This window comes from Sarcophilus harrisii, chromosome 1, assembly GCF_902635505.1.
Source record: "Sarcophilus harrisii chromosome 1, mSarHar1.11, whole genome shotgun sequence".
NCBI classification, from domain to species: Eukaryota; Metazoa; Chordata; class Mammalia; order Dasyuromorphia; family Dasyuridae; genus Sarcophilus; species Sarcophilus harrisii.
The window spans coordinates 685,526,814-685,541,417 of NC_045426.1; the positions used below are offsets into that span (position 1 = coordinate 685,526,814).

The window sequence follows — 14,604 nt, forward strand, 5'->3', positions numbered from 1 at the left end:
TCTCTGAGATTTGGTTTCCTCCCCTGTAAAATAGACCACATGGGCTCTACGCTGCAGTTAAAAGCAGCGTCCTGTGAGCTGCAGATCTTCAATTCCCTGATTCTAAGTCCCTATTTCTGAGGCGGCTGACGGGACACTGGCCAGAGCACCAGCAGAGGGCAGCAGTGACCAAGAGAAAACTTCCCAGCCTTGGCAGCCAGGAACTAGCCTGGCAGGATGGACTGTCCAGGCCAGAGGAGGGGCGGGACCGAAGAGACAGCCTCTGTCCAAAGGCACCTGGGAGAAATGCCACCCTTAGAGATTCCTTGATTGGAATCCCCCCCAGCTGTTACCCCTCTGAGGACAGAGCCCTGTCCTAGGCACTGTGAGGGGAGGAAGGAGAAGAGAAACAACAAAGGAGAAGCTAAATACTAGCTGACATTTCTATAATCTTTTTTTTTAATTGTTTGATTTTTTTTATTATAGCTTTTTATTTACAAGTTATATGCATGGGTAATTTTACAGCACTGACAATTGCCAAACCTTTTGTTCCAATTTTTCCCCTCCTTCCCTCCACCCCCTCCCTTAGATGACAGGATAACCAATACATGTTAAATATTATCATCTTTTTTTTAATCTGTTTTTCACAACTGCCCTGTGAAGATATTCCCCATTTTACAGGTGAGGAAACTGAGGCTTTGTTCCAGTATCTTTCCTTTAGTCTCACAGCTAATAGATGCTGATTCAGGATTCAAACCCAGGACCTCTTGAGGACAGAGATTATTTCTTTTATTATCAGCAAGCATTTATTGAATATTTATTATGTTCTAAGCATTGTAAATTCTGGGGATAAGAGAAAAGCTCAGATAACGCCCGCCCTCAGGGAATGTACATTCTAATTGGTTCATAGTAGATGCTTCATCTTCTCTCAGCTCTCCAGCTAAGACTGGTATTAAATACCTCCCCATTCTTCCAAAAGCTGCTGTGTAGAACTTTGGTCCTAACTTGGTGAGGCAAGCAGGGGCTTTTACCAATGAGGGCCTAAGCGACCTGCCACGTGGATATTGTTGCTCAAGGTGCAGTTTGAAACCAGGTCTTGCTGACTCCGCCCTAGACCTATTTCCCACAGTCCCATGCTGTTTGCCTGTGAGGAGCTTGCACACCTATGGAAAGAGCAGAAAGTACTTGGGAGGAGGACTTTGAACCTGGCCTTGAGCCAAAGAGCCATTAGAAGAAAGACCCATTTATTCAGACTCCCAGTGTTCTGATCTCCTTTTAAAAGAAATAAACCTGTTTTTCACATGTGGTAAAGTGGTGGAAGATCATCCTTGGAGTCTGGAAGACCTGATTTCAGATCCTACCTCAGACATAGATTGATAGTGTCTCTCTGTGGGCAAATACTCCTAGACAATGGTCTAGGATTCTAATTTGTATGTGTGCTGGGGTTCCCTGCCCATTGAAATCAAAAATAGGATCATGGATGTAGAGTAGGAAAGGACTTCAGAGGCCATCTAACCCAGAATCTCACTTTATAGATGGGGAAACAGACTCAGAGAGAAAGTAAACATTTCCCTCCCTCCCCTCCTTCCCTTAGGAAGGAAACAAGTTGATGGGGCAACAATATGGCATAATGAAAAAACACTGATTCAGTCAGAGGATTTGAGTTCAAATTCTGCCTCTTGCTAACTAAATACCTTTGTAGTCTTGTGAAACTCACTTAAATCTATGGACCTCAGTTTCCTCATCTGTCAGATGAAAGGGATTTTAAGGTATCTTATCACTTTAGATCTTTGATCCTATGTTAATTGACAATAATAACAATGGTTAACATTTATATAGCATTTTAAGGTTTGTAAAGCATTTTATATACATTATCTCAATGACACAGCTCAAGAAAGCAAGCAGCTTTAGGATGTGTTAATCACCCAATAAGCATTTATGAATTACTATGTGCTAGAGAGGCAAAAACACAGTCCCTTTCTTCAGAAAACTTCTGATGAGAACAATATGTAATAAATAGCTAGAGAAAAGATACTTGTATATAACATGTACTAAGTAGGTAAAGAGAAGATACTCACCCAGAGGTGTTGCCATACTGCCCAGAACTGTGGGCTTGGAATCAACAATTCTCATCTTTCTGAGTTCAAATCCGGTCTCAGACATTAGGCTGAGTTTAAATTCAGGATTTTTCCTTTTTGCTTTCCATTAAAAGGCAAATAAGTAGTAAAGTACTTAGCTCACTAAATTCTTTAATACTTATCTAGGGCAGCTGGGTACCCCTAGCCTGGAGGATCTGCATTCAAATTCAGCCTCAGACACTTATTGCCTCAGTTTCCTCATCTGTAAAATGAGCTAAAGAAGGAAATGGCCAAGCACTCCTGCACTTCTGCCAAGAAAACTTCAAATGGGGTCACAAAGAGTTATACACAGCTGAGCAGCAACAAGCCTAAAGAGGAGCTGGAGTGTTGCTTAGAGAAAGGCCCTGGCAGCTGGGGGAGACCAGAAAGGCCCCCTTTAGAAGATGGCATCATATCTAAGGCTTGAAGGATGCTGGGAATTCTCAGAAGGATCAATGGAGATTAGGAACATTCTGGGCACAGGGGATAGCTAGCCAGTACAAAGGTATGATTCTTAGGGAATCTGGAGTAGAGCATGGGGTATAACAAGCAGAAAGGCAGCCATATGCCCGAAGTAGAATGCATGGAAGAGCATAAAGAGTGTATGACTGAGAGGATGAATGGACCCTGGTTATGAAGAACTTTCATTATCAGACAGAGGAGGTTATATTTGATCTTGGAGGTAATAGAGAGCCACTAGACTCTGTTGAGGAGGGGAATGCTCTTGGAAAATCACTTTAGCAGCTCAATAGATGATGGATTGGGGTGGGATCAGGGTAGATGCAGTCCAGATACTCGGGGTGATGATTGAGGGTCATAGAAGATGAGATCAGTATCCTTCCCCTAAGATACTTCTAACTTTGGCTAGTAGGGGATCTTCAGTAGCAAAGACAAACTGGACTGTGTTTAGTGTAACACTTAGCCCTCCGTATGTTTCACTGTATTCTGACTGATTCTTTGAAAGTAGATATACCACATTCAAGTCCTGGCTCCTGCCACTTACTATCTGTTCCCATTTGCCTTTGAACTCCACATTTGCTCATCTGTATAATGGGGATAATATTCCTCTTATTACCCGAGTCATGGGTCATTTGAAGAGAAAACTGTACAATGCTACAGAGATCCAAGTTGATAGTGATACCCAGTTGAGTGTGACTCAATTCACCAAAATGTTATTACATACTTATTGTGAATCAGAGAGTCAGCTAAGCATTAGAGATAGAAACCCATATGTGAAATCTAAGGCCTCTCCTCAAGGAGCTTCCATTATATATAAGTTTACTGTAATTTTAAATTGTAAATGGAGGAGTTAGAGAAAAATTAACAAGCAGGGGAATTGGGGAAGACCTACCAGAGGAGAGAACACTTGAGCTGGAAGGCTTCCGAATGGTAGCGGTGCAGTTTATTTCAGGCATGGGGGATGGCATCTGCTGGTAGTCCAGTGGGCCGGTAATCCCTGGCTAGTGGGAGTTAGAAGGCCAATCCCCTCTCTTAGGGAAGGGCAGAGTCTTCTGATCACCTGAGCCTTGTCTACTAAGTCAACATGCATTTACTGGATACACAAGGAATGATTAATGCCATGCAGACTGAGCTCGAGTTCTGGAAGAAGGGGCTGGAGGAACATTCAGTCACCTGCCTCTTGGCTTTAGCCTTTAGGGTTTGGGGCAAAAATAGACAAAAGGATGGGGTATAGAAGCAGCATCAGTCAAGAAGACTAGGGTTCAAGGGTTGCTTCTGATACCTACTGGCTGTGTGACCCTGGACAAGTCGTAACCCTTCAGGGCTCTCCTATAAACTCTGGAAGATCAAGGTTGTAGAACTTGATATATTGTTTATAAAGCACTTAGCACAGTGTCTAGCTCATAGTTGGTCCTTAATTAAGTCTTATTCTCTTCCCTTTCCCAGAACAGTTGCTGATCTATATTAGTAGTAGAAGGGATTTCCTCAATCGGAGTTCATGGGATCTTAGGGAGCACAGAAGTCATTGAGTCCAACTCCTTCCTTTGACAGATTAGGAAACTGAATCAGAGCAGCTTAAATGACTTTCACAGATTCACACAGCTAGTAAAGTGTCTGAGGTGAGATTTGAATCCAGATCTTCCCAGTTGCAAGTCCAGGACCCTCTGCTAAATGAAGTTGCATCTCATCTACACTAATGAAATTGAAGGTCTAGACAACAGGGGGAAGTGCCCCCCTGTCATGGGATAAAGAGCATGACAGAGACCACTCGGCTGATTTGAACATCCTTCTACCCTGCTCACCATGGGGAAGCTGAGCCTGTCTGACCATCCCCCTTTCCTGGCAGGAGAAACATTCCTTCCCTACTACACTGGCCGGGCCATCGATGGCATTGTCATCCAGAAGAGCATGGACCAGTTCTCCACAGCCGTGGTCATCATGTGCCTCCTCGCTATTGGCAGGTAGCTGGCTCCCCCAGACCATTCCGCCCCACTTTCCAGAGCCTATGGCCTTCTCATTTTTAGTATCGGGTCCTAATGGAAACAGTAGGACAGCCTTGACTGGGAAACCTTTTCAATGGGTTCTGTTGCCCAAATCTGATGTCAGACAGAGAGAACCTGTTTTAAGATCTGACCTGTGACTTTCTGGATCCATTCTGGTTTAGAAAGAGGGAGGGAATGGGGCTGGTGAAAGACACGGGTGGAACAAAATGTTGAGATTTCCATTGTATTGGGTTCAATCTATCTCGGCTCCAGCTCAGACCAGGGAGTTCTTAATCTGGGTTCCATAAACTTCTTTTTCTAAAATATTTTGATAACTGTATCTCAATGTAAGGACTTTCTTGTTTTAACTCTGTTTTTAAAAACCTTATTCTGAGAAGGGGCCTATAGACTTCCCCTAAATGACAAAGAGATCCAGGACTCCAAAAAAGGTTAAAAATCCCTAGATTAAATTCTTGTTTCTAAAAATGGCCACTTTCTGTTTAGTCCTAGTGAAGTCTTCAAAAATGTTTCATTAAATGGGCTAGTCGGATATTGATCCCAATTCAAGATAACTTATGTCCAGAATCAATCGTGTAGCTTGGGGCTAGACTCAAACAACAGAATGTACTGTTTTAGGTTCTAGGCCACCCTCATCCCTGTCCCCTGTTGGAAGGAGCCAAATGTGTCTTGTTCTAGGGAACTGAAGGAAGAATGAGTGTGACCCGTGTCCATCTTTGGTGCTGGAATCAGAGCAGGACTGGACTGGTCCCCCAGATTGAGCTGTTTTCATGTGGTTTTGTGGAAGAAGAGTTTGCTTCTCCCTTTTTCCACCATCCTCACTCTCTCACTCCATTCTTACATCCTCCCCCTTTGCTTGGATTTCTTGGGGAGAAAACAAGAAAGATACAGTATTTCTTTTGAAATGATAGTCCTGAGACTGGGGAAAGCCCTGACTTTGGGGCCAGAGGCCCCAGGTTCAAAGCCTGGCTCTTCTTTTTCCCACTGGGATGTGACTTTAGGTAAGTCACTTCTCTTTGGGACTCAGTTTCTTTATCTGTATGTAAACGTGAATGCATTGGACCACATGGCCTCTATCTGAGCTCCTTTTAGACTCTCTATGATCTTCCCATATGTCCTTCCCAAAATATGGAATCCTGGGCTTCCAGTAGAAGAGTCGGGTTCCAGCTCCAGCCCTGCTGCTCGTTTCCTGCGTGATATCCCCTTCTCATCTATAAAATGAGCAGTTTGGACTAGGGGATTTCCAAGAGTTTTCTGTGTCTGTGATTTACATGAACAGACTATGAAACTCCACTGGAGAGTGTCCTGGGGGAGACGGGCAAGCCCCAAAGTCAGGAGTTGGAGGGACTGCCGGGTGGGAGGAGGACGGCTGCCCCGTGGGGCGTCCCAAACGGGCCTGCAGGGAGAGGGTGGGGGAGAGCTAGTCTGCCCCACTCCCCTGCGTCATTGGGGTTTGCTGAAACTCAGTGCTGGATGGACGCTTTTCCTTTAACATCTCTCATCTGCAATTAGCTCATTTGCCGCAGGTATTCGGGGCGGCATTTTTACCCTCGTCTTTGCCAGACTCAACATCCGCCTCCGTAACTGCCTCTTCCGCTCCCTGGTGTCGCAGGAGACGAGCTTCTTTGACGAGAACCGGACAGGTTGGTGCCCCCAGGGCCCTCGAGTTCTTGTTTGGCCCAGGGCCGCTTCCAAGGGTCCTAGTCACCCAGCCAGCATTCATGTCCTGAATGAACCAGGAGGAATGACTGAGGGAATGAATGATCAGGACGGAGGAAATGAATGAATGATCAGGATGGAGGGAATGAATGAATGATCAAGGACGAGTGAGGGAATGAGTGATGCTAGACCAGTGGACAAAGATGTCTCTAGGCCCTGTCCCTGCCATCCACCATTTTCTCTTCTTCAGCTCCCTGGGATGTGTGAGAGTGAGCCAAGCCCGTGGGCCTACTGGCCACAGTCTGTCCTTGGAGGTCTGGCCTGCATGCTGAGGTTTTGGGCCACAAACTTAGGCCCAAGTTAGGGTAACCTTGGGCTTCTGGCCACACCTCTGCATGGTCATTCTCGGGGACCAGGGCCAGGCCAGGATGTTGGGCTCATTCCCACACTGCCCGGGCAGGGTGTGGAGCCCACATTGGATAGACGGGGTCCAGTAGTCTTTGTGGCCGGGGTGGTGGAAAGGAGATGGGTGGAAAGGAGATGGGGAGAAAAAACGGAACATCCCTGAGAGGGGGCATCCCCCTCCCACTGACAACAGTCAGCTCTTTGGAGAGGCCTGGGAGAAGGTGGGAGTGAGGAGCAGGGGGCCGAGAAGGAGAGAGGCAGTACCTGAGGGTCCAAGGCAGCCCCGGGGAAAAGAGCGCGTCCATGCAGCAGTCCGTCTGTCTCCCTCCTGCCCCGGTGCTGTCGCTCTCCCCAGCGCTGAAGCCCCTGGAGGGCAGGGAGGACTTTACCTTGTCTGGCCAAGCCCAGCACCCGTCACAAACCTGGCACGTGGCAGGGGCTTAGGCAGTGCTCATTATCTGGCATGCTTGTGAGGCAGCAGAGAGGCCCCCAGCAGGACAGGGCCCTCGGCCCGGAGATGGGGGGCGGGCGAGGCTACACCGGCTGGCACAAAGGGGACAAGGGCCCCTTAAGACGGCCCTTAGTGTCCCCTCCCCTCCCTTTCCCACTGTCCCTCTCACTTGGCCACCGTGCAGAGCCGAGCTGCCTGTGTTCCAGGGGACCTCATCTCCCGCCTCACCTCGGACACCACCATGGTCAGTGACCTCGTCTCCCAGAACATCAACATCTTTCTCCGAAACACGGTCAAGGTCACCGGCGTGGTCGTCTTCATGTTCAGCCTCTCGTGGCAGCTCTCCCTGGTCACCTTCATGGGCTTCCCCATCATCATGATGGTGTCGGACATCTACGGCAAGTACTACAAGGTAGGCCCCTGACCGGGCCGGGCCTGGCTTTGCTCCCCAGGCTGAGGGGAGGGGGCGTCATGGGCCTGAGTGGCGGCCTGGCCTCTCCCCAGATCTATCCCGGGGGGCTCCCCCTCCCATTGACAGCAGTCGGTGCGCCCCATTCTTCCCAAGTGACCCTCTCTCCCAGAACTGCATGGGGTGAGGCTGTTCTGGGGGCCCTCCCAGGCTCTGTAAGTCCCCAGGAGAACCCGCTGGGACTCCAACAGGGCCGAGATCCTGTCGAGGGGTTGTGTAGCACCTTCTAGTGGGCGTCCCCCAACAGAAGGCCCTCTGGGGGCAGGAATCGTGCTTCGTTTTGGCTTTGTGTGCACATGTGTCTGTGCCCGTGTAATTGGGGGGCAGCTTTTACACATGTGGGGCAGTCTGCCTGCCTCCCTCCTGCCCTCTGGGAGGGCTGCTAACTTTGGACCAGCTTCTCCCATGCTGGAAGCCCTGGGACAGGGCACGGTCTTTCCCACCACCTGTGCCAGGCCAAGGGATAAGCCAAACAACCCCCACTCTCAAAGGGCGTGTGTTCCTGGGGGAGACACAGCCGGGGCACACGCAAGGGGTTGCGTGTGTAATCAGACACCAGTGCCCCTTTAACCCTTGCTGTCGCAGGAAAGCGGAATTAGGATGGCCAAGCCAAGGACTTATGAGTGTCCACAAAGGGGGGCTGTGCTTCCAGGAAGAGGAGAGGAGGGGAGAGAGGGAGCTCCCAGAGAATGGCCCCAGTTTTCTCAGCAAAAGGGAAGCAGGATCCTGAGCTGTGAGAGAAACTAAGAGAGAACGAAAGAGAAAACTGAGAGAAAGAATGAGAGACAGAGAGAAGGAGGGAGAGAGAGAGAAAATGAGAGACAGGAGGGAGAGAGAAAAAGATAAAGAATGAGAGAGATTCAGAGAGGGGAGGGGCAGGAGGAGGGGAAGCTGGAGGAAAGCAGGTCTGGAAGTGGTTCTATGGGACTGAGATGGGGGATCGGCCCAGGAGAAGCAAGAGGAGAGCCCAGTTGTAAGAATTTCTCCTGTGCCTTCCACCCTGAGTGGGAAGAAAGGAGGGTGGTGGAGGTTAGTGAGGGCTGAGGTTTGTCAGGGGGATGAGCAGTGACCAGCAGCCAGTGATGGTCCGGAAGCGGGTCCGTGCCAAGCCAACTGGGCTGAGATGGCAACGGGAACAGGGGGAAGTCAGAGCAGGAGGAGGAACCTGAGAAAGGAGCCTGTGGGAGAAGGGGTGGAGTCTCATTGAGGGCAAAGAACAGGTGCCGGAGGGCTGAGTGGAGGTCATGGTCAGATGGGGAGGTCAGAGGTTATAACTAGAACATTTGTGGGCAGCAGTGAGAGCTGTGGGTGACTGCCGAGGTCAAGAGACTGAAGGAGCCTGAAGAATTGGGATGGGGGGAGTGACAACATGAATGCTGAAGTCCCCTGGTGTAAGGGTGGCAGGTGGAGAGCAGAGCAAGATGGCGAGCCAGGTGCTGAGCTAATTGGGAAAGAAAGGCAATGGTTAGAAAGGGCCGTCCCCATCTTTGGATTGGATATTTCATGTGGAAGAAAAGGAGGGTAGTGAGGAAATAGTGACAGTGGGAAGCAGAGTGTAGACTCCCCCCTCTGGCCCCTAGATCTGGGAGTGGGTAGAGGAAGGCGTTTGTCAAAGCAGCGTCATGGAGGGGGCCCAGGGGAGGGAATGATGGAGAGACATTTGTTCTCTGTGGGACAGGAACTGCAGAGGACACAATGGAAGGGTGGGAATTAAGAGTAGGAGGTGGCAGTTGGTTATAGTTTATATAGATTGCCCCTCATCTGTTAACAAGGGGTAGAGACATAGGAAGAGCAGTAGAGGCAGAAGGGAGAAGCTTCAGACTCCTAAGAGTATCCCAGAGGATGCTAGGTTGGGCCTGGCTCTGGATTTAGCTTTGACCAGCAATTAGAGCCCTTGTTTCAGGATGTCTGCAGTAAGAGGATTGTGGGATGGAGGCGCTCTCCCCCTCTCTCTCTCTCTCTCCCTTTTCCCTCTTTTTCTTTTTTTTTCCCCCCCCTTCCTTTTTTATTTTTTTTTTTTTTTTCCCCCCCCTCCTTCCCCTGCCCATTTTTTTTTTTTTTTTTTTTTTTTTTTTTTTATCTTTTTTTTTTTTTTTTTTTTTTTTTTTTATTTTTTTTTTTTTTTCCCTTTTTGTTTTTTTTTTTTTTTTATTTTTTTTCCTTTTTTTTTTTTTTTTTTTTTTTTATTTTTTTTTTTTTTTTTTTTTTTTTTTTTTTTTTTATTTTTTTTTTTTTTTTTTTTTTTTTTTTTTTTTTTTTTTTTTTTTTTTTTTTTTTTTTTTTTTTTTTTTTTTTTTTTTGTCCCTTTTTTTTTTTTTTTTTTCTTTTTTTTTTTTTTTTTTTTTTTTTTTTTTTTTTTTCTTCCATTTTTTTCTTTCTTCTTTTCTTCTCTTTTTTTTGGGTTTGGGTTTCCCTTCTTTTCCTTTCCTCCTTTTCTTTTCCCTTTCTTCCCCTCTCCTCCACATTCTGTCTGTCTTTCGTCCATCCACAAATCCAAATTTCCTAAATTCCATTAAATTACCTAAATCCATTTCTTCTTTGTTTTTGGGGTGGGGCCAAATAGGGTTTTAAAATCTTTGATTTTTTCTAGACCCTGGGCCAAACTGGAAACCTTTCGGGGCCTCCCCCTTTCCCTCACAGAAACCAGGACAAAAAGGGTGGGTGCTTTCTGTCTCCCGCCCTCATTCTTTCCCCCCCTTCCGAAATGAATCAGTTCCCTAAAAACAGAGCCTGCTGTGTTTGCCCAGCCCCACCCTGGAGGTCCCTGCCCAGCCCTGGTCATATGGATCCCTGTTCCCAAACAAATGGAAATACTGAGCCTATGGGTGGGGCTCACCTGGCAGCCCCCGAAGCCTCTGCCCACCTCTGGTTCCCTTTCTCTTTGCTTGCCCTCCATCCCCTTCCCTATCCACATCCCCACCCTCATCCCCACCCCCACCCCATCACCTTATACTCTCTGCCCCATCCAGCCACACTCAGCAAATCCCAGAGACCCTCTGGGCCCCTTCTCTAGCTTGCATGAGGAGACTGACATCACAGGAAGGCGAGTGACTTGCCCCGTGTCTGCCTTTCTGTCTCTCTCACACACACTTATATTGCACATGCGTATGTGTACACACACACACACACACACACACACACACACAGAGTAAGGAACAGGACCCCCTCAGACCCAAAATCTCTCCCCAAGGCCCCCCCAATCCAGTGATCAGCCTCTCAGCCAATGCCTGAATAAAAGGGGTAGGCATCGAGAAAGTGGCCCAAAACCGCCAGGCGGCTGGGACTGAGGCACAGGAGAGGGAACAGCCCAGGCCTGGGAACAGCCAGTGTCAGGGCAGAGATGTGGGAGGTGAGCAGCTGGGGAGCCCCTAGGGCTGGGGAGGGTTGCCTGGAGCCAGATCTCAAAGGGTTCCCAGGAGATGATGGATAGATAGAAGGGGAGGGGGGCTGGCTGCCGATTGGCCACAGGGGCAGAGGAAGATGGTGATATCCTAGACAGAGACAAGGAAGTTAGCAGCCTGGGGGAGGGAGAGAGCAAAGGAGGGATTTGGGGCTTCCGCCTCTGAGAACTCCAGTGGGACCCTCCCATAACAAAGGGTCTTACTTGGGGCTTGGGAAGCAGGGATTTGGAGGTGGAGGCGGTTGAAAGAGAGAGACACAAACACTGGAAAAGAAAATGGAGAAAAACGAAAAGGGGAGAGAACAACAAATGGAATAGGGAATAATAGAAAAACAGAAGGAAGAACAGAAAAATATAGGGACCCACCGGTCCAGGAAATCTTCTAAATTTATATCCCTTTTCACTTAAAATTGGGAAACAGAAGCCCGGGTGGGACCCCCCAAGGGGGAAGAAACACACCAGGAATGAGGCCCAAGGGCCCTTCCCAAAAAATTTCAGAGAGGATCTTTACTACTTAGTAACATTCAGAACAATTTCATGATGGCCTCCTTCACAGGACACACTCCCTCCATGAAGCATTAGGTAATGCTGGTGACTCAGCCAGGGGTCACCTCCTTCCAGCCTTTGGTCACCTATGGCCATGAATCTGCTGCCTGAGGGTGTGACTTCTGTCCCAAGCTCTGATTCCATCCTAATAGTAAGAGTTTATCCAGCACCTAAAGATTTTCTTTCTTTCTTTCCTTCTTTCCTTCCTTCCTTCCTTCCTTCCTTCCTTCCTTCCTTCCTTCCTTCCTTCCTTCCTTCCTTTTTCTTTCTTTCTTTCTTTCTTTGAGACAGGGTTAAGTGACTTGCCCAGGATCACACAGCCAGGAAGCATTAAGTGTCTGAAAACAGATTTGAACTCAGGTCCTCCTGAATTTAGGGTGCTCTACCCTAGCTGTCCCCCTAGCTGTCCCTCCTAAAGGTTTTCTAAACATTTTATATCAATGGGCAAATCATGACCCCTCTGGAATCTGTTTTCTTATCTGGAAGATGAGAATAATAATAGCTCTTCTCTCCCAGGGTGGTTGCAAGGACAAAATGAGGCAGTTGTAGAGCAATTCCCTACCCAAAAGCCCCATATAAGTACCAGCTATTAGTGTTATTTATTAAATGCAAAAAATAAAATTCACCGAGTTACAAATCATATTGAAATGCTATTACCAAAATATTTAAAAATCCCACCAGGTTAAAAAACCCTTGGCCTGGACCTTTGTTCTTTCCCAGAAGAGGAATCTGAAGTCTGGAGGGGTTGTGGGGTCTCAAGCTGTGGAAGGCACGAGTCTTGTGTCAGGAATGGGGCCTGCTCTCGCCCATGATCCACCCTTGGCAGTTTCCCGAGTCTCCTGAAGGCCAGGGCCAAGACTCCTATTCAGGGTCCAAAACTATACCAAGACCTGCTGCAGAAAGGCATTTCTAGCTGACCAAGCCGGCTTTAATTAATATTGTTTGATGAATCAGTCAGCTCCTTAATGGAGGCATCCCCTCCCTCTGGCCTTGCAGATAGTGACCTCTCCTCAGCTTCTCCTCTTGAGTGACTCTTGCCCATGACTTCCATTAAACCTTTTATTGGGATGGCCATGTTGGAAGGGGAGCTTCCTCTAGACTTCTTAACATTAAATAGGCCCCAGGACATTTTGAAGGCCACCCTTCAGTCCCTTGCTTTCCCTGCATGACTGGCTTACCTCCTTTTCCTGTTTCTCTGATAATATCTTTTGTGTTGCTTTGTGCACACAATTCAGCCTGAGTCATTGACCCATCAGTCATCTCTTCATTGCCCTTCGGGCGAGGGCTTAGCTTGTTTGTTCATCTGGAAAATGAGGGAGTTGAACAAGAAGAGAGTTTCTTACCCTTTATGGTATCCAATGGTCCCCCTTGAGCATGTTAATGAAGCCCAGAAATCCCTCCTCAGAATCAGGTTTTTAAATGCATAGAATAAAACACAAGAATTACCAAGGGATGCAATTGTACAGATTCATATTTGTAAAAATATTTTTAATAGCAAATTGATTTCTCTGTGCCTCAGTTTCCTCATCTGTACTACCTGTGTGTCCATGAGCAAGTTTCTTGATCTCCCTGGACCAATGAGGAGATAGAAAGGATGGCCTTCCAAATCTAGGTCTAGAATCCTACGAAAAGCCACACTTTTGACTGCCCAGCGATCACAGTAATTCATGATTCACATACAGATTGCAGCCCTGGAAGAATAAAATTATTAAAAAGATGGGGTTTGCTCTCAAGAAGCCTAGAGTCATTAAAAGCTATAGTACAATTTCTGAAATGTGAACCAACTGTTCTCTTCATTCTGCTCAATTTCTGGGCCCACACGATAGTTCAGCTGTGGTTATCTGCCCGGTATGTTTGTGCTAATGGCCCAGCTTTATGGGCTGTCCACTACATACAGCACATTCTAGATGACAAGCAGGTCTTTCATCCAGTTGATTTTTCCTGTGTGTATAGTTAGGACTGAACTGAACATGATAGTCCTGATGTAGTCTGACCAGGTCAGAGGATGGTGAGACGATGGCTTCCTTGTAGCCAAATACGATAACTTACAATTTGACCTAAGATTGCTTTCCTGGCTGCCATGTTCATTCATCTGCTCACATGGAGCTTGAAGCCCCCCCAAGACCCCAGTTGGCTTTGGCTGAGCTGTTAGCCAGGTCTCTCTCCTCTTCTCCTTGGGATGTTGATTCTTTCCTCCATTTACCACGGTTTGTAGTATTTGAATACGTTTTGTGTGAAGGACGTAGCCGATAGACAAGTGACTGGCCTTGGTGTCCAGAAGGCCCCGGCCACCCCCAGCTCCCACCTCTGACCCGGGGCAGAAACTCTCTGAGATTCTACATCTGCTCTGACAGGTGGGGCTTCCCAGGACTAGTGGAGTCGTCCCCCAAGGGAGAGACGTCCCAAGGCTTTCTGGTCTGCGCAGAGGGAAGCCCAGTCCGAACGTGGGCATGGACTGAGGGGGTGCAGGCTGGGAGATGAGGCCCATTTGCCATTTCTTCTCTTTTTCCTTCCTGGCTGGCCTGGATGTAGCGACTCTCCAAAGAGGTCCAGAATGCCCTGGCCAGGGCTAGCAACACAGCCGAGGAGACCATCAGCGCGATGAAGACGGTCAGGAGCTTTGCCAATGAGGAAGAGGAGGCTGAGGTTTACTCCCGGAAGCTGCAGCAGGTGTACAAGCTGAACAGGAAAGAAGCCATGGCCTACACGTACTATGTATGGGGCAGTGGGGTAGGTGACCCCCTCCAGGCCTCAGCTTCCCAAGCCCCAGGGCCTGGCGGAGAGAGCTGTGCTGGCTGGGTCCCTGGGACACAGGACTTCCCCCCTCCCATCCTTCCCCACCAATTTCTGTCCTGTTTCCCCCAAGGACCGGAGACCTCTGGGAACCCAGTGCTTCTCCTCCCCTTCCCTGCCATTTTCTGTCCCAGGAAGGAGAAGGGAGGGAGCCATGGTGGGGAGATACCGGACAGAGGGGCCCGATCCAACGAGAGGTTGGTAAATAAGCCACATTTCATGGGCTCCAGCTAGTTCTTTGGGGGAAAGGCCTGGCCTGAGAGAGACAAGCACTATCATTGGGTTCTCAGGGTCAGAGGAGGCTGAGAACCCCTTGGATTCATGGT

The 14,604-nt window shown here is 48.1% G+C and overlaps 1 protein-coding gene across 7 annotated transcripts in view; it reads left to right on the forward strand.

Annotated features, from left to right (window-relative positions):
• The window catches only part of ABCB9 (ATP binding cassette subfamily B member 9), a 46,664-nt gene that overhangs the window by 17,331 nt on the left and 14,729 nt on the right, over window positions 1-14,604 (forward strand). For 3 of the 7 annotated variants that reach the window (XM_031948478.1, XM_031948480.1, XM_031948473.1), the window contains exons 4-7: window positions 4,402-4,516; window positions 6,068-6,198; window positions 7,277-7,482; window positions 14,018-14,215. In XM_031948478.1, coding sequence (XP_031804338.1) covers window positions 4,402-4,516; window positions 6,068-6,198; window positions 7,277-7,482; window positions 14,018-14,215 — 650 coding nt within the window. Of the gene's footprint in view, window positions 1-4,401; window positions 4,517-6,067; window positions 6,199-7,254; window positions 7,483-14,017; window positions 14,216-14,604 lie in introns of all 7 variants that reach the window. The other 4 variants (XM_031948477.1, XM_031948479.1, XM_031948475.1 and 1 more) reach the window with 4 other exon arrangements.